General features: G+C 34.6%; 1 protein-coding gene and 1 non-coding gene across 2 annotated transcripts; one reads left to right on the forward strand and one right to left on the reverse strand.

Annotated features, from left to right (window-relative positions):
• The first annotated feature begins 302 nt into the window (after positions 1-302).
• LOC107827206 (putative 6-phosphogluconolactonase 4, chloroplastic) lies at positions 303-7127 on the forward strand. Its single transcript, XM_016654298.2, has 3 exons — positions 303-770; positions 860-995; positions 6463-7127. Exons 1-3 carry the CDS (start codon positions 385-387, stop codon positions 6925-6927), a joined length of 987 nt encoding a protein of 328 aa, XP_016509784.1. The 5' UTR covers positions 303-384; the 3' UTR covers positions 6928-7127.
• A 1030-nt stretch (positions 7128-8157) lies between these two features.
• LOC142180514 (small nucleolar RNA U3) lies at positions 8158-8377 on the reverse strand. Its single transcript, XR_012709135.1, has one exon. It is a non-coding gene; the product is annotated as a small nucleolar RNA U3 (small nucleolar RNA).
• Between the last annotated feature and the right edge of the window lie 12121 nt (positions 8378-20498).

Genomic DNA, 20498 nt, shown 5'->3' on the forward strand with positions numbered 1-20498 from the left:
AAGAACTCTTACGTATAACTTTTGAAGAACCTTCATGCCGAAGTGCGACCAAAACACAAACGGCGAGAATTTACTTGTTTAATGTAGTAATTACATCAAAGTATATTACCAATTTATTGTGATCAAATTAAATATTAAAACAAATTATATATTAATTAATTAATTATGATCTATAATAAAAATTAAGTACATATCAAAACATCTTTACCAACACCAACTACGTTAAACGACAGTAGCACACGTGTCAGTCAGTGATCCCTACCCTTTCATCGAATGCCACGCCCCAGGTACTCACTCACCTACCCTAAAAGCTCCAGCACGCTACGCTCTTTCTTTCCCAGTCGCCGGTGGACCAGTCTTTCTCACTCTCCATTCCTATATAAAATGACAGAGTGCACAGTGCGCTTAGCCTCTTCTTCTCGCTCTGTCTCTGCTAACTTGCGCATCTCACCTATCCGATTCTCTCCTCTTTGCCGATCTCTGCCGTTGACCTCTGCATCTATTATTGGCAAGTCACTTTTTTGCTCGCTCTCACATAGGAGAATCTCAGTATTGAGTACAAATTCGACGAAATCTCAGTTTAGAACTAAATCATCAATGGCTGAGACTGTGACAGGGAAAAGTAAAGGGAAAGTTGAAGTGTTTGATTCTGAAGAGGAACTTGCCGTGTCTCTAGCGAAGTACACAGCTGATTTATCGGAGAAGTTTTGCAAAGAGAGAGGTTCTTTTTCTGTTGTTGTTTCCGGTGGTTCACTTGTCAAGTCTCTTAGGTAATTGTTTATTCTCTTCGTTCTTAGTCTTTTTGGGATGGTTTGGTGTTTAAGTTAATTGGATCCTTGTGTTTGTTGCAATTGTGCAGGAAATTGGTGGAGCCACCATATATTGATTCAATAGACTGGTCGAAGTGGCACGTTTTATGGGTGGATGAGAGAGTGGTCCCAAAGGATCATCCTGATAGCAATTATTTGCTTGCTTATGATGCTTTTCTATCCAAGGTATTTGTGTCTTTATTATACTATGTATTGATTCTAATGGTGCCACACGATGTGATATCTCCTCTATATATGAACATACATAGTGGTAGTTTGTTTATACAGGTGCTCCCCCACGTTTGAAGGAAGATCTGTATTAATTGTTTGAGTTTCTAAAAAAGAGTGTAATGGTAACCTCAACAGAATGAACTGCCATTTATGGTGCTTTTATTTTTCATTTAAAAAAAAAATCAAGCTGCCTTTATGGTTCTATCTGAGTATTGATGGAATAAACTTGTAGTTATTAAGCTTTCCATTCATCAACTTCGGATGAAAGATTTGGAAAATCAGATGAAAAACTAATTATGTCAGGAGTTGAGGCCAGTGGTAACTGGGAATGCAAGTTGTGCCCATACTGTAATCAAATAATGTACCACAATGCCATGGCTTAAGACAGTAAATAAGATAGTCCTGCTAATGCATCAGTGAGGACTAAAATGATTTGGCACCCCCTGCCAAAATGAATGTTTCAAAGTTTCATAAAATTAAACAAGCCTTCTTCTATCATAGGGAACAAGAACAACAAGACTTAATAACAACCTGTAAGTTATGAATGGAAACGAAGAAAAGATATAACTAGGTGTTTATACGGAAATTGATTTCGGAGAAAATTAGGCTAGAGAGAATAGGTATATAATTGAGTAATAATTAGTAATTATTGGTATGTCATGGTGAAGCCAAAAGAAGACTCATTTTTGGTCTGTTTGGATGCATTAAATATGGGGGTATGATTAGCTATTTATAGGATGAGAATAAACCTCTAATCATGACAAGTGTGATGCACTTGTCCATAATTACTATGCGTGAAGCCATTTGACTAATCTATGTAACTATTTCTCCATAAACTCTCATGCATGAAGCCACTTGGCTAATCTACTTAGCTATTTGTCCATAAGCTTTCATGCATGAAGCCACTTCGCTAAAATATTATTGTAACATTGTTAACAATCCCCCACATATTTTCTTAAAAAAAAATCAAGAATAAAGAGTAAAACTTGCTTGATTTGTATTTAAAACAGTATACACTTGATTAAGTCACCTATATGAGATTTTGATCAAATCTTTAGAGTTCTCATGAATAATCAAGCACATGTGTGGCCTATTTGCGCAAAATCGTGTCAACAACAACAACAACGACCCAACAAAATACCATAAGTGGGGTCTGTGGAGGGTAGTGTATACGAAGACTTTACCTCTACTCCGAGGGAGTAGAGAGGTTGTTTCCGATAGACCCTCGGCTCAAGAAGACGAAAAGAGACAATATATCAGTACCATCAACAAAAATCATAGAAATAATAACAACATCATAAGAACCAGTATATAGATGAAAAACAAAAACAATAACTAGGAAATAAGGTCTGGCAAATAAGAATTATTGGTCATATAAATATTGTATTTCAACAATAATTATTCTGTGAGTCAAATTTTATCGGTCTAAGTTTGGTTTATAGTCCAAAAGACATCAATAACTTCCATCTTTATGCTCAAAACTCATCAATCAGATCTCATATCTCAAACGAACTAGAAACCTGTCAGTTTCTCACAATCTGCGCACACATAGTCCAATGTAACATGGGTAATCATGTGACTCCAGAAGGATTGATCCAAATCCATGCGCCACTTGAGTTGTATTTGTGTTGGCTGGTTCGCCTAACCGGTTGGGTTAGGTGTTATCACGACTTGGTGCGATTTGTATCATGACAACACGCGAGTGAGTTATCAGAGATTGCTAGAAATATATTGCATTTGGACCCTACAAATCTAGCAAGTTTTACTCTTTGCTCTTTAAAAATCTTTTGAAATATGTGGGGGATTGTTGGCAATATTTTAGCTAAGTGGCTCTATGCATAAGAATTTATAGACAAATGGCTAAGTAGATTAGTTAAGTGGTTTCATGCATGAGAGTTTATGGACGAACAGTTAAGTGAATTAGCTAAGTGGAATCATGTATGTAAAGTTATGGACAAGTGGGATGACACTTGTCAATTGTCATTATTAGAGACCGATTCTCATCCTATAAATAGCTAATCACATTTTTAATCCATGAGAGTACACCAAAAATTGGCCTTCTTTATGGTTTCATCATAACATACCAATAGTTGCTAACTATTACTCCATTATAATACCTACTCTCTAGCCTTATTTTCTCTGCAATCGATATCCCCAAAACACTAGCTGCTCGATCTTTTCTTCTTTTCTATTCATAACTTGCTGGTGGTTATTTAAATTTTGTTGTTCATGTTTCCTCGGATAAAGGAACGCTTGTTTAATCAAAGTCCGGAACCAAAATGATGCATTTTTGGATTCAAGACACAAAAATAGGTGGAAAAAACTATTGACGACTTTTTATACATAGCACATGTTTTTAATGCGCTATACCTTAACGGCCAGTTACCCTGTTAAGGTATAGCTCATGAAATACATGCTCTATGCTTATTATTTGATAGACTCAGTATAGCGCATATATTACATGCGCTATACATGAATGTGAAAAGGCGGTCAGGTATGGTGCATGTAATTCATGCCGCTCATTCATGATGATAAAAAGTAATCACATGTTGTTATACTACACTAAATGCACATATTTTTGTTGTACAATTATAAAAATAATCAACAAGTAACAGAAAATATTCAACATGTTTATTACAATGGTATAATAAACAACTTTCAAAAAAAATTGCTAAACATTAAATTAATTCAGGTAAAAAAACACCCACAAAATCATGCAAAACATTACTGCGAACTAACTACACACACACACACATATATACAACTTATAATAAAAGAGTGTTTCGAAATACCTATTTTTGGATGTTTTTGAACGGAAAAAATTTGCTGTTTTTTCAACCGAATCGAGCACAAATCGCGTAATACTCCACGAGGCAGCCTTGGATCGTGTCTTTTATCGATAAAATATGAACGACAAAAGTTTCCAGGGAATAAAGTGGGCTCCAATAGATTTTTGTAAAAAAATTTGTGTGTTTGGGGGGGGGGGACCGTTTTTGAGGTATAGCGCATTAAAAACATACGCTATATATAAAAAAAGTCATAAATAGTTTTTTCCACCTATTTTTGTGTCTTGAGTCAAAATGCATCATTTTGGTTCTGGACTATGTTTAATCCTTTCTTAGGACAATATCAGAATATCTAGCACGACTCATGTTATTTGTTTATCTGCTAATAAATATAATATTTATTTACCTTTTCCCTTGTATTTTCCAGCAGATTTCTTGTTGTTCATACATTTTGTGCATTGTCTCAGCATAGTAGATCAAGTACTAAATGTTGCCCTAACATGTTAGTACAAAGATCATCTTGATCAAAAGGAAAAGAGTTAGTACTAGGATCATGTGAGTTTCGAGAGATCTCGCTGAGGTAGAAACTTAAAGAGACGCACACTCAAGATTCTGTTCATTGATCCACCAACTTCTAATATTCTAAAATCCAAAAGAGAGTGATATCCTAAGCTGCAACCAGCTTCAGCTTGTTCTTGGATTAAACATGTGGTCGCAGAGGTTGTTGGCTGGTATTTTTTGAAGATAGAAATGCAGAAATGAAGACGGTCCCCTTTCTCCTTCTATTGCTTGGGGCGGGAGGTGGAGCGTAGGCTGTTTTTTGAGAATTACACAATTTCTACTGTTGTTTTCAGTCATAAAGAAAAAATGCATTGCAATGGGCTATTGTGAAAGTAGGAGAAAGGAAGAACCACTTGTCATACGGGGCGAAATGATTGCTTGCCAAAAGCTTACTGGTAAATTATGGGAAAGCCGAGTTTCTTTCAGAAACAGTCTTTCTACGGTAGGGATAAGGTCTGCGTACACACTACTCTCTCCAAATCCCACTTGTGGGAATATACTGGGTATGTTTTTATTTTTTGTTGTTGTATGGGAAAGCTGAACCTCCCGCTGCTGTGTAGGGGAAATGCCTTTGGTATGCTAAACAAACCTGCCCCCCTATTACTGATACCCCTATTCATTTCCTTGGGATGTGGCCATTTGGCTTTTGCTCCTTGTGGCTTGACGCTATTTTTTAGGCTCTTGATTAATCATGTGCAAAGCTATTGGGTGCTGTCATTTGAATAGTCTCTTTATAATGAATAAAAAAAAGCAAATTTACCTATGTGGTTTTTTTTCTTTTTTCTTGGAGGGGGTGGGGTGGGGGTGTCATTTAAATCCTCTCTTTATAATGCACCCAAAAAAAAAAAAAAGCAAATGGTACCCAAGATATCATAAACCAATTGTTTGGATGAGCTGGATATGCCAAATCAGTTTTAAATGACATCCTCTGGAATACATGGTAACATTATGTGATTCATGTAAAAAGGCAACATATAAAGAATTTGAAAAAAGAAACTGTACACTGTACAAAAAGAAGAGAAGTCAGAATAGAGAACATTAAATTTTACTTTTGGCCTGCACAGCATATCCTTAAAATCCTGATATAAATAACTTGTCAATCCTTGAAGCCCTTCCATGAATGACTTCTAAACAATGTCTGAGGTGCCTCTTCTTTTTCCCTCTTTCGTGTGGAACTTAATATGAGAGACAATGTCGTATTAGCAAAATACTTCAAACATCTACCATTGTAACCTTACCTACTTTAAACTAAATGATATTGCTTTGGAGATTTTTGTTAGTAGGGTAGTTAAAGTCTAGAGGATCAGCTGAAAAGTAAGTGAATAGCTTAAGCCCAATTGACACGTTTGGAAGTTCAATGAGCAAAATTGCCCTCACTCAGTACCAGTGGCGGACCCAGGATTTTGTGCAAGCGAGTTCAATCTTAGAAGTATATAAATTTAGTCGTAAAATAGTAGTTATCAAGTGGGTTCAAATAAAATATTTATGCAAAATTTACACAGCTTTAATCAAATTTATACGTATACACAGTATTATTTTTTTGTGAAGCGGGTTCAGTTGAACCCGCTAGCCGCCACCACTTGGGTCCGCCACTGCTCAGTACCATGTAGACTTGCTGATAAGCACAGTTTGAACTTATGTTGACTTTGCTTAACTCCGGCTTAGTATGATTTAAGCGGGTTTGAAATATATCCTCAATCTTGGCCTATACACTTTCAGTGAAGGCTCTTCGGTAACTATAGCAAGTTGAATGGACTTTCTCTGAGCTGTGCCATCTTATCTGGCAGTCCCAGCATCTCCAAAGCTACATACTATTTGAAATGAAGATGTTTACAAACTAAATTACCAAATTCTTTTCTGAAAAGACTTCAGAGATGCATGGCTGCTGAGAGCATCTTTTGGATTACGAATTGTTCATAATAATCGAACAAAACTGCCCAAGTGGTTTGATCTTATTAAGAATGATGATAAGCTCTTGCTTCATCACTCTTCTCCTTACATCTTAACTTTTCTCATTTCACGTCTTAATTCTATTTACTAAGCTTTTTGGCTCACCTCTTCTTTCTCTTGGGCAGATACCTATTCCTAGTGGCAATGTGTATGCGATAAACGATGCACTATCAGCAGAGGGTGCGGCAGATGATTACGAGACTTGTCTAAGACACTTGGTTAAGAGCAAGATTGTAGACATATCCGATGCTACTGGATTTCCAAAATTTGATGTGATGCTATTGGGTATGGGTCCCGACGGGCATGTAGCTTCCTTATTTCCCGGGCATCCTCTTGTCCATGAGAAAGAGAAGTGGGTCGCCTTCATTAAGGAATCTCCAAAACCTCCACCGGAAAGGATTACATTTACATTTCCTGTAATAAACTCATCCGCCAATATCGCTCTTGTTGTAGCAGGTGCTGGGAAGGCAGATTTAGTGCATAAATCGCTAGGTGATAGTGAAAGTTCTGATTTGTTGCCCGTGCAGATGGTTTCACCTGAAGGAGAATTGGTTTGGTTTTTAGACAAGGCTGCAGCTTCAAAGCTGTAAGGATGAAGATATATGAGTTGTGAATTAATGCTTCATTGCTGTGTGTATTTTGTAATTTCAATGCACTCTGCCAGTAAAATGTTGAGGTTTCATATGCCATTATCCAATTTTTGGCAGTTTTTCCTCACTTGTTTGAGTTGTTTCTGTAATGATGATTGGCTATCAGGAAGTTGCTAATAAAAGTGCAGTTTGTGCTGTTATTTCCTCTTCATATACAGGTTAGGCATGTGGACAGATTCTTCGTATCATTACCTTGGTGTAATGTGCCAACATTATTCAATTTGGTGCAAAGCAACGCTTATTTGATCATAAAGCTTAGAAGCTTCTTCCTTCTTTGTCAAACGTAGCAGATTCAAAGCAATAACGTAATGGCTTACTGCAGCGTGATAGCTAGACGTGGATTATAGTACTTTATATTAGCATTGCTCAATTTACAAATGTTTGACATTTTGACTCGATGCTAAAGGTTATTTTACTTGAGAGTTGAAAAGTAAGAAAAATAGTGTACAAGGGAAGATGTTTGGTCGACGACAGTGACAAACTGCCAGTTTGGATTAATTTCAAGTCAGCCTTTCGGGTACAAAACACCATTACACGCGTAACTGTGATATCTAAGACCAAGGTTTGTCTGCTTTGCCATATTACTGATTTTGCTCTTTGATCTCACAAGGAGTAAGAATTTCTTCGCTTACTGATTAGTGATTACGACTTACAGTACTCCGTCCCCGGTGTTTACCGTATTATAGTATTAAAAGCCACTTCAGTGTACTAGGAAATAGACAATAAGGTTGCCGTCTCAGAGTTGGGATGAATCAATGTCTTCAAACACTATCAAAGTGATTAAACGAGAGTTTGTTGGAAAAGGCACTGCCAATTTTGTTAAAGTGATCTAGATTTAAGTGTGCATACACGAACAAAAGTCACAATCTTTATTGGGAGGGCATGGCCTGCTAATTAAGCAGGAACAAATCAATGGTTAAAAGATCCCAGCTTTCACACCTTGAATTTCACCCTCATATTTGCACTTCATTTGGTGTACTTAAGTGCCAGTGAATTGAGACAACTGGAAGTTGGCGGAATGCATGTGATGTCTCAATCTCTCTAATATGTTTTCTATTAACTGGATGTCATTAAAGACAAAACAAGAAGGATATTGCTTGGTTTAGGTCTAATCTTGTTCCAAGGTTAAAAGAGAAGCAATTAGGCGTCGAAAGAGGAAAAAAGATTTGGAGTCTGTCAGACAGCTATGAGACCATCCCAGGCCTGGCAAACAGAGCTGAGAACGATCCTCTACTGCTCCAAGGCCACACAAGTAACCATGGTAGACTTGTTAATCACGCTCTAGTCTCATAGCCATGCCTCGTCAACCAGACTTGGTTTTCTGTCTCCTTAGAACTCAAGGATACAGTCGTACGAGCCTATAGAACAGATCCTGTTCAAGTAAGGTCGTGCCCATCAGTTGTAATGAATGGCTCGATAAACAACAGTGAGATAAGTTAATGCTCCGATGTGGGACAGCTCTTATGCCAATCTTCAACCCTGACAAACTACTAGGTTTTCCACTCACTGGCAACGTAAACAAATCAAATCATAATACAATAGAAGTCTACTGGGTGATTTTGATTCGTGTGGAGAAAACAAAAATACTGACAATGAACTTAATTTTGAATCAAAAACCATTCCATTTTTTAAAAAGAAAATCTCGCTTGCATTATACATTATAGCATTATACCAACTTCCTTACACCCTAGAGTATATTGAATCAACAATCTTACCTGCGGGTGATTTCTTTGAACTTTGCCAAGATTTCAATCTCGTCACACAGAAAGCCTATTTTCCTTCTCCGGCAGTCCACCGGAGTTCATCTTTGGGGGGAGGTGAGAGGAGAAGATGTTGGGGAGGATTGACACCCGTCACTTTTACAAGACAATTAATTGTGAAATTTGAACCTTTTTACACGTGTCCAAGTGAGAAAAATAAACATAATTATGGTAAGAGGGAGAGTGAAGAAATTTTGAAGAAAAAACTTTATAAAGTTCAATTTTTGCAAATATAAATAGTCAAATCAGTACCTGAAAATATTAAAATTTAGTATTAGAAAAATCGAAGTACCTTCGATGCCTATACATGTCCTAAGAATCTCAACAAAAAAAAAAATCATTTCATTTTAATTAATAAATAAGTTACTCTATGTTCCATGTTATATTACATTTAACTTTTTTATTTGTTCGAAATAAATTGACACTTTTTTATACTCCTTTCAAAACTCTGTAGTTCTAATATTTCTATGACACTTTTTTATAAGAATTAAATTACATATTTAAGACAATAAGATTCAAAAAAAAATTGAAATATATTTATACATGTTTAATTAATGCGTCAAAAGTATCATTGTACATTATGAAATTAATGGAATAGTCAACAGCAATTTTTTATACCTGAAATCTATGTTCCTTTTCTTCTTTGAGGTAAGCTGAACAATATAAAGATCAAGGATTGTGTAATATAAGTTTAATCCTAGTGTTAATAAGGACAAATAATATGAAGTCAGAAATTAAAATTGTTGTAAGAAAAATGATTTCCTCCCATTAGTGAGGTAAGTTCACTTTATTCTTTGTGATAGAAAATGGCAACTAAATACCAGAAAATAATTTTATCTTAAACAATATTATATTTCAAAATGACTTTCGTTATTACACACACCAAAAATTAAAAAAGAAATAAGATAAATGGAAAAAGAGATCCACTCATTTTCGTTTGCCTAGTTCTATTTGGTAACCGAGCTACAAGTCAAGTGTCTAAGGTTTGGTTGCCTACGGGCTCTTCAACTGAGCCCAAAATGGCCTAACGACAGACTGCAAATCAAAAAGGACATTTACATAAATAGCGGATCGAATTTATTATTTATTTTTTTGATCGTATATATGAATTATCTATTTTCCCTAAAAAATAGATAACAATTAAATTTGTAAGTGGTTTTAAGGATACATGTATTAATTCAAGACAAACGATAAATTGTGTTAGATTAAACAGATAAATGATGTAATAAATTGTCAAACCAATCAAGAGGAGTGATCCCGGACTTAGTAATAGCTTAATGAAATGCCTGCCTTTGATCCCGGGCTCACGTTGCTGATGATTTGATGAACAAAAGTAAGAACTTTAAATAAAAGAGAAAATAAGAGTATATTGCCTTGATGAACGTGTTACAATGTGTCTAATGAATAATCACACACCCCTTTATATATCATGAGAATTTTACCCTAAGTACAATTCCATGAAAGGTAAAAATCTTATGTTTGACTAATCACCGATTCTCTGCCGATAAGTGCCAAGCTTCACGCCCGTGACATCCGACTGGTCACGGTGCTCGATTATCTGGTAATGCTCTCCGAGGCCTTTGGGATTCGAACCGAACCTGAGGGTCATGGCCCCGATACTCCTAAGGACAGGTGTCACGACCCAAAATCCCACCACATGCGTCGTGATGGCACTTAATCTCTAAGACTAGGTAAGCCGATTACAATTACATTTCGAGCCATTTCTTTTAAAAAAATATATAATTTAATATAAGTGTCGAAACCAAAAGCGGAAACAAATATAACAACCTCCCAAGACTGGTAATACTGAGTTACGAACTCTAACTAAATACATGGAATGATCTGTTCGAATAAGAGTTGACAATACAATATAACAGAAAGACTCCAAGGGACTGCGACGACCAAGCAGCTCTACCTTGAATCCTTGCGATCAACACACTAACTCTACCCGAGTCTGATATCTCTAATACCTGGCTCTGTACAAAAATATGCAGAAGTGTAATATGAGTACACCACAGTCGGTACCTACTAAGTATCGAGACTAACCTCGGTGGAGTAGTGACGAGATACAATCAAGACCACTCACTAGTTAAATAACCTGTGCAATATAGCATACGAAAATAATCTATATCTATACTATATTAAAAGCACGAAGACCTTTAGCAAAATGTCGTTCGCCTTTTTTACCCTTAAAATGTTATTTTCGCACAAGACAAAATAGTCATTTGAATTATATGCATTTAATTATTTTTCAAATATCTATGATTTCTCAAATCAATTAGATTTTGTATATTATATCCTTCCTTATTTGAACTACTAATATAACTTATTTAATTTGTACTATTTCTTGGAGACTTTAATGAACACGGAATGTTGTGAGAAAAATTACTTTCTTCCCAAGTTTTTGTTTATTTTCTCTATTTATTTTGTTACTAATTTAATTATTTTAGACTAAATTATATTAGAAATAAATTTATTAGTTAAAAAATAACATAATAATGAACAATAAATATATGAACTTTACATACTAAATATCAATGAGCAACAATTAGTTAATTTAATTTCTATGGGGTAATTTTCCCCTCACAAGATTAAACAAGAGATTTACCTTTTCTCAAAGTCCATTTTTCGATTACTGCGTCGCGTAAAATTCTCGATTCGACGCCGAAAAATCCGAAGCTATCCAAATATTATACAAAATAATTAATATATGTTCAATAATTCAAAATTCATCTATTAAATAAATTATTCTATCCAAAATGGTAAAATTCCTAAAATTTACCCCCGGGCTCACGTGCTCGGATTCTGGAAATTTTCGGATGAAAACATTGCCCATAACCTCAGCAACTTAAATATATAATTTCTATCCAATTTCATAACCATTTTCGTGGTTAAAATTCTATTTTGTAAAAAATCTAGGTTTTTCACCTAAACCCTTGATTTCTAAGATTTACTAGTTATAATCTACTCATAATCTATGTATTTAATTCAAAGGGTATAGAATTAGCTTACCTCCAAGTTGTTAGTTGAAAACTCCTCACAAAGAGCTCTGAAATCGCCCAACAATGGATGAAAAATATAAAAAAATAGACTGAGTTTTCGTCCGTTTTAAGGTTCTGCCCAGACAGGTTTTTCGCACCTGCGGAAGGAGTACCGCACATACGGTTTTCGCACCTGCGGAAATTTCTCGCAGGTGCGCATTTTCTTTCTTTTCCTGGCTTCGCAACTGCGGAAGAAATGCTCGCTTCTGCGCAAGCGCAGGTGCGCCCATCCCTTCGCACCTGCACATTTTTCCGCTTCTGCGCACAATGCCATCGCACCTGCGCGTTCGCAGGTGCGCCAATTGCTTCGCATCTGTAATGGCTGGGCAGGCTTCTCTCGTTCGCACCTACGATTGGTGACTCACACCTGCGAGCTCGCACCTGCGGCTGTCCAAGCGCAAGTGCGATTATGACAGTAGCTGGAAGCTTCAGTCCTTGATCAATTTCTCGAAATTGGTCTGAGCCTCGTCCGGTTAACACCCGGGACCCCCGGGGCCCCGCCCGAACATACCAACACATTTGAAATCATAAAACGGACTCGCTCGAACTCACGGAACGTGTAAAACAACAACAAATCTATGAATCATACCCCAAACCAAATTGATTCAAACTTAAGAATTTCAAGTTCTTCAATTTACCTCCAATGCGCCGAAATATACTTAAACTACTCGGAATGATACGAAATTTTGCGTGCAAGTCTTAAATCACTATACAAAACTATTCCCAAACTCGGAATTCCAAACGGACTTAAATTACTCGAAAACCTACTCCAAACCAAATTTAAAGAATTTTAAACCTTCAAATAGTTGATTTTTACTATTAAGCATCAAAACGCTTCCGGATTATCCAAATCCCGATTCGGATATACGCCCAAGTCCAAAATGATCGTACGGACCTATTGGAACCGTCAAATCCCGATTTCGAGGTCGTTTTCTCAAAATATTGACCGAAGTCAAATTTGGCCATTTAAAGCCAACTTAGGGAACCGAGTATTTCGATTTCAACCCAAATACTTCCAAATCCCGAACCAACTATCCCCGCGAGTCATAAATTAATAAAAATATGTTCGGAGAGTTTTATTTTAGAAAATGGGTTTCTAAAAGTTAAAATGACCGGTTGGGTCATTACAATAGGGATGAAATATTAGAAGACAAAAAATATTTTACATGAGTTGGCATTAATTATTTTTATTTCTTTTGATATTCATTTAGACAAATGACAACTCCCTATACTTTCTATATAGTGAGTTATTTATTTTATCATATTAACTTAATGTAGACATTTTAAAACTTAGTATTTGATAACCTAATTTACATATTCCTTTTGTACATATTTTACTGATTGACGTTAGGCACACGTGCAACGCACGTACACTAAAACTAGTTATATTAAAAGCACGAACGCCCTTAACTAAATATCGTTAGTCTTTTTAACCCTTTAGAAATATAGTTCACACTAGACAAAATAGTCATTTAATTAATATTAGGGACTTTAAAATTAACTAAATATTTAGTTATTGATTGTTTCCTTATTAGAATTATGTAATAAGTCAAATTTGTAAAAGGAAAGTAATAACGCAATAGATTACGTTAGGAATCTTTCGACCCGTTTGTACTCTTATTCGGTTAAGGAGTTTTTTGTTTTGCTATTAAACTTTAATTATTCTAAAATATTCTAAAATATTTAGGTAAAACTTTCGACCACTTTCAACTCCGAATTATCACTTTAGGTTTACGTTTCAACAAGTAATATAAATTGTCGTTGAATTAAAAGTAAAAGAATTAAATTCAATGTTCTATGATTATAAAACTAAAACCATTTAGAATAAGGGGTTGAATACTTCTATAAAAGTAGCAAGTATTCTATGGTCTTTATCATAAAATTTTGATAGAATAATCGTTTCACATGAATATTTACTTGTGACTCAAGATAAACAGTCTAATCTTCAAGCTTTTCTTGAAGTTGCCCGATAATATACGTTCGTTTATTCCTGATAGACAATTGCAAATTAAAAAGTTATCAATTGTATTTTTTATTTATCATATTTCATGTACGATTATCAGTTTAATAATTGACATATTTATAAATTTTGTAGAGATTGTTAAAGTCATTGCGTTCCATAAATAAGGCGTTCTAGCTCATATCAATTAAAGATCTCATTAATTTATATTATTTTTGTCAAATATTTTATTATTATAATTATTAATTGCTAAGTCAGTTCAAGTTACTCATATTATGTAAGTAAAAGATAAATTTGATTAGCTATTTTGATTGATTGTATTATATACATTGCATGATTTAAGAATAGACATGGCAATTGGCAACCTTGCATCTAGCCAGAATTTTGACAGTTTTATCAGTTCGTATAATAACTTTTAATCTCACGAAAAGTGATTGTTATAGAGTGGTGCAAAATTTTATTGTCTCACTTATATAATATAAATTTTTTCTAATCATTATAGTTGTATTGCGCACGAAAATAATTTATTATGTTTTGAAAGTTATATCGCATTAATTGAATTTAAAGATATGGTAAATAAAACACTTATAAGAAAATATTTAAATATATAAATCTTTATTTGGTATTAATATGTAAATTTATAAATAAACCTTTGTTTGGTATTATTAAAAACAAATTGAAGTACACTTAACTACTAGATAAACTTGAAGAATGATGGTTTGTCTGGTGTTCATCAACTGATGCAAACTAATTATTGTATATTGTGACATCAGTGCATTTTTTAATTTTTTCAATCCTTATTTTTTGTCTAAGTTATTCTTTTGAATCTATATATTTCATTTTAATAATGTGTCAAGCTGTAAATATTTTTTGTTTAATATTATCAAAAAGAATATGTAAATAAACTACATTTAGATATTGGGAAAACTTGAAAAAAAGTATTTTGTGTCATTCAACTCACGCGAACAAATTATAGTATATTTCGCCGTCAGTGTATTAGGAAATAAAATTTTCTATTATGATGAATCCTTATATTTTGTTCAAGTCTTCTTTTAAATCTATATTCGATATTAATATGTAAATCTATAATAATCCTTTGTTTGGTATTATAAAAAATCTTCAAATAAATTACACTTAGATACTGAGCAAGCTTGAAGAGTGATGTGTGTGTTCTTCAACTAAACTAATTGTTGCATATTGTGGCGTTGATGCATAAGGTAATAAATTTTCCTAATTTGTTCAAACCTTATTGTGAGTTCAAGTCTATATTCATAATTTATTTTTATTTTATATTATATAGACTTTTATTGAAAGATGCAAAATTCACGTGCAACGCATGTACCCTAAAGCTAGTAGAAAACAAATAGCAGTGATGACAACAATAATCAACTTGTGACATAAACAACAAGACAACAAGAACACCATAAATATTGCTCAAACGAATAATAAACACAAGTACAACCAATTAATCAAATCCTTCAAAATATACATCTTTTATCTATAAGTTTTTCAAATAAAAATCTTTAAAATGTAATCCGTACAATTAAATATATCATGAATATACTTTCTTTAAATAAATATCTTACGAATAAATATCTTTCAAATATAATTCTTTCAAGTAAATATCTTTTAAATATAATTCTTTCAAGTAAATACCTTTCGAATATAATTCTTTCAAGTAAAAGTCACCATGTGACACCTCATTTAACTTTTCTGGTGTGAGAAATATATTCAACATATCACATCAAATGGCACGGCAATACCTTCATGCACTTGTCTCATTCTCATCCGATATATATATATATATATATATATATATATATATATATATATATATATATATATATATATATATATATATAACATTACCAACTAGGTGGGAGAAATGCTAATAACAATAAAAGAAATAAAGTGGGAGGACACACATGAAGCAACAACGACTACAAGTCACATAGAAAATATAGGTGCACAATAACAGCTCAAGATAAAGGCATGAATGTATACATAACGAAAAAGATATCACAATATAATGTATGTCTCTTGTCCTCGCCTGCACGGAAACACCCTTCGTGCCATGAACATAAGATAATATAAAAATAATGGCACGACATCACCCTTCGTGCTTTTACTCTCATCCTCACATGATAATATAAATGAAATGGCATGGCATTATCCTTCGTGCATATTAAGAATGTCACAACATCACCCTTCGTGCTTTATACTTTTTTCTCACATGATAATATAACTGAAATGGCACGACATCACCCTTCGTGCTTTATACTCTCAAATGGCACGGCATCACCCTTCGTGCTTTACACTCTCAAATGACACGGTATCACCCTTCGTGTTTTACACTCTTCCTTACCAAGCACATGTATATCATTAACAAGCAAGGTAGGAAGCATAAATAATATCAAGAAGAGTATTTAAACGACAACACAATACAATAATTCATATCATAATTTGCCCACCTGCCACAACCAACTCCAAAGATACAACAAAAATCAATTAATTTCAAAGCAAATAGCCCAAGGCTCCACACAATGTATATAAAACCTCAAAAATAACAACAAAGATGGAAAAATAACTCAGCATAGGACAACACCTTCTTTAATCCAAATTTTTGATAAATATATTAACGCCTCTTTTTAATCTTATTTAATTAATTATTTACAGATGGAAAGTCCATAATGAAATTAATTCCAAGAAATATCAAATCAACAAACACACAGAATTCACATAAAATTCAAGTGGTAATCACCACAAAGTATCATATAAAATACAAACTCGACAAACAAGGAACGAGGCATGACAAATAAAGGATTTACTATGTTTTAAATTTTTTCTAATTTAATACATAAGGGTGTCTACGAATTTAAACCAATATAATTTGCACATATAAACCAAGTACGTATTCGTCACCTCGTGTACATGGTTTTCAATCACAGAATTTTCACATACGATTCAATACCTAAGGGAAATTTCTCCCACTCAAGGTTAGGCAAGATACTTACCTTTTTGAAATTATTCCGATATTCCAAAATAGCCTACTCGCATGAATTGACTTCCGGACAACTCAAATATATCCAAATTGATTGTATAACTTCATTAAAATTTATCATAAATAATTCCGGATAATATAACGTCAACTTAAAAATTTACCTTAAAAAAGTCAACCAAAAATCAATGCGGGGCTCGCCTCTCAAAACCTGAAAGAATTTTTACGAAATCCGAACACCTATTCCGTTACGAGTAGAACCATATTAGTTTCACTCAAATCCGACTCCGAATCGACATTCAAATCCCAAAAATTCTTTTTATGAAATTTCTACAATTTTTTCCAAATTTTTATCTCAAAATACTAATTAAATGATGAAAACAATGATATATTCATATATATTAACTAAATCCGAGTTAGAATTACTTACCCCGATGATTTTCTTGAAAATCCCACAAAAACTCGCCACAAACCGAGCTCCCAAAGTCCGAAAATAAAATATGAGATGAAAACCCCATTTATATGGTACCACATCTTACTTCCAAAGTGCTGACCGCATATTTTTTTGTGCGGTCCGCACATTTAAGGTCTCTACGGCCGCAATCCAAATTGTGCGCCCGCACTTCAGCAGCCATTGCACTATCATACTTTAGTAAATTGACCATAACTTTCGGTACAAATGTCCAAATGATGTATGGTTTACCTTTCTGAAAACTGGACTCAAAGGCCTACAACTTTTATTTTTGTATTATCTCCAAATTCTTTATAGATCAAAGGATATAAGCTTCCGAATTTGGACCATCAAATCTGCAGAATCTCCTTTCTGCGGCCGCAAGAAGAATTCTGCGGACCGCATAATTTCAACTGCAATCCGCACATTTTCAACTGCGGTCCACACAATTACCACTGCCTCCGCACTTTGGGAGTTTGCGGCCGCACATCCGCACTCCAAAATATTTCCTCCGCACTTCAACTGTTTCAGAACATTATTAGAGTGCCGAAATGCCCAAACTTGTTCAAAGCTGATCCCGAAAGTCACCCGAGCCACTCGGGACCTCAACTAAATATACCAACAAGTCCTAGAATATAATGCGAACCTGCTCGAGGCCTCAAACCATATCAAACAACGTCAAAACTATGAATCGCACCACAAATCGAACTCATAAATTTTTTAATCTTCCAACTTCCAAAACTTGTGCCGAAACATATCAAATTAACCCGGAATAACGTCAAATTTTGCATGCAAGTTTCAAATGGCATAACAAAGCTAATCCAACTCTTGGAATCATATTTTGACCCCGATATCTCTAAAGTCAACTTCCGGTCAAACTTTCAAACCTTCCAATTCAAACTTTTGCCATTTCAAGCCAAAATCAACTACGGACTTCCAAATAAATATCCGGACACACTACTAAGTCCAAAATTACCATACGAAACTATTGACATTATCAAAATTCCATTCCGGAGTCGTTTTCTCAAAAGTCAAACTCCGATCAACTCTTTTCATTTAAGCTTAAAAAATAAGAATTGTTCTTTCAATTTAGTTCTGAATCTTCTAAAAATAAAACTCGATCACACTCGCAAGTCATAATACACATTTCATAGCTAGTCGGGACCTTAAGTCGCTGAACGAGGCATAAATTCTTAAAACGACATGTCGGGTCGTTACATTCTCCCCCTCTTAAACATACATTCGTCCTCGAACGTGCCAAGAATTATTCTGAGGACATTAAATTTCTAAGTGTATTCTTACACACATACTCACGGGTGATTCCAGCGCAAATTTAATATGGGCCCGACAACACTATCTCAATTGAGACTATTTCTTTTATCCATACTTATAAACTTTAAAACCAAATTTCTTACACTCCAAATATTTTAAAGAGGCTTGATTTTTTGCATCAACACGCGATATTAGTCTCAACCGGCTGTAGCAACTCGTGCTTATGCACACATAATACATATGTCCATAAATCTATAATAGTTGTTCATAATTAATTCTAGCGTTATCTATTATCTTCATATTAACCAAAACCTCGTTTCAAATCTTCACAATACTGACATCAAAATGTGAGGCATGAAGACCTCATAATTATTTACCCGACTTAACGAGTTATACTTATGTAACGACCCGACTTGTCGTTTTAAGAATTAATGCCCTGTTTAATGACTTAAGGTCCCAGGCAACTTCATAATATGTATTATGACCCACGGGTGTGGTTGAGTTTGATTTTCGGAAGATTTAGAATTTAATTGAAAGAGAAATTCTCATTTTGAAGCTTAAATGGAAAGAGTTGACCAAAGAGTTGACTTTTGAGCAAACAACCTCGGAATAAAATTTTGATGATGTCAATAGCTTCGTATGGTAATTTCGGACTTAGGCGCGTGTTTAGATTTGGATTTGGAAGTCCGTAGGACAATTCGACGTATTTTGGCGAAAGTTGGAAAATAGATGATTTTCGGAAAGTTCGATCGAAGGTCGAATTTTTGATAACGAGGTCGGAATCCGATTCTGGAAATTTGAATATGTCCGTTATGTCACTTATGACTTGTGTGCAAAATTTGAGGTCAATCGGACTTGATTCGATAGGTTTCAACATTGAATGTTGAAGTTGGAAATTTCATAATAGACTAAAGTTTCGAGTGAGTTCGCACCATACCTAACTTCAAACGAGCATACCTCTCTTGATATTAAGATTTATATAGAGTGTTACCTAGAAAAAGAAAGGTCTATTTGTCTAGTTTCCAATGCTTCAAACCGTTCGTCATTTGGACATTCCTACAAGAAGTTATGACCAAATTACCAAAGGCTGGAAAAATACAATTTCGCGGCCAATTATGCGATCGCAAAACAGTTATGCGATCGCAAAACTGCTTCTGCGACCACAAACTGGTCACAGAATGGACTAGAATAGCTAAGTTCCCGTCACCAATTTTGCGGGCCACATACCCATTCTGCGGTCCATTATGCGACCGCAGACCTACTTTCGGAGGGTTAATTTTTCTATTTTCATAACCCGACCATATTTTCATAAATAGGCTTTGGGGCTTATTTTGGGGTATTTTTCTGAGGGTTTTAGAGAGAGGTAAGTGCATTTTAGAGAGAGAAGTAGGGAACCTAACATTCTATCATCCAATCTTCAAGAATCAAGGAAGCTAATCATAAGATCTTAATCAAAGAGGTAAGATTCAACCCCTAGTCTTCAATTTCGAGTTTGGGGTAAAAGATTGGTGATTAGGAGTATGATTCTTAGGTGTAAGAGTATTATCTATATATTCTTGTACCAATAAGGTTTGTGGGAATATTGTTGAGATTAAATAAGTAAAGATTGGGTTGTGGGATGAAGGAAATCTTGTAGAAGAACCTTGTAACCAAATTTGCACACCTAGTGTTTGATAAAATGCTCAAATGAGTTGAAACCATGAAAATCTTCCTAATTATGGTTCACTTTTGTTATGTTTATAAAAAGATTGAAGTTGCTAGGATTTTCGGAATCTCGTAGTAATGTAAGGAAGGCTCAAGAAAGATTGGAGCCGTACAAAGGTCAATTCACGTGAGAAAGCTATTTTGGAATATCGACCTAACTTCAAAAAGGTAAGTGTCTTGCTTAACCTCGAGTGTGGGAATTTTTCCTTAAGTATTAAGTCTTATGTACAATTTGTATAATTGAAAACCATGTACGCGAGGTGACGAGTACGTACTTGATTTATATGTGCAAATTTTATTGAGTTAAAGTCTTGAGCATATTGTG

The sequence above is a fragment of the Nicotiana tabacum genome, chromosome 4, assembly GCF_000715075.1.
Source record: "Nicotiana tabacum cultivar K326 chromosome 4, ASM71507v2, whole genome shotgun sequence".
NCBI classification, from domain to species: Eukaryota; Viridiplantae; Streptophyta; class Magnoliopsida; order Solanales; family Solanaceae; genus Nicotiana; species Nicotiana tabacum.

Bases quoted from the DNA above. Each gene is read 5' to 3' on its own strand.
- LOC107827206 (XM_016654298.2), top strand. From the start codon at position 385: ATGACAGAGTGCACAGTGCGCTTAGCCTCTTCTTCTCGCTCTGTCTCT. The intron at 771-859 runs GTAATTGTTTAT...GCAATTGTGCAG, and splicing joins TCACTTGTCAAGTCTCTTAG to GAAATTGGTGGAGCCACCAT. The intron at 996-6,462 runs GTATTTGTGTCT...TCTCTTGGGCAG, and splicing joins ATGATGCTTTTCTATCCAAG to ATACCTATTCCTAGTGGCAA.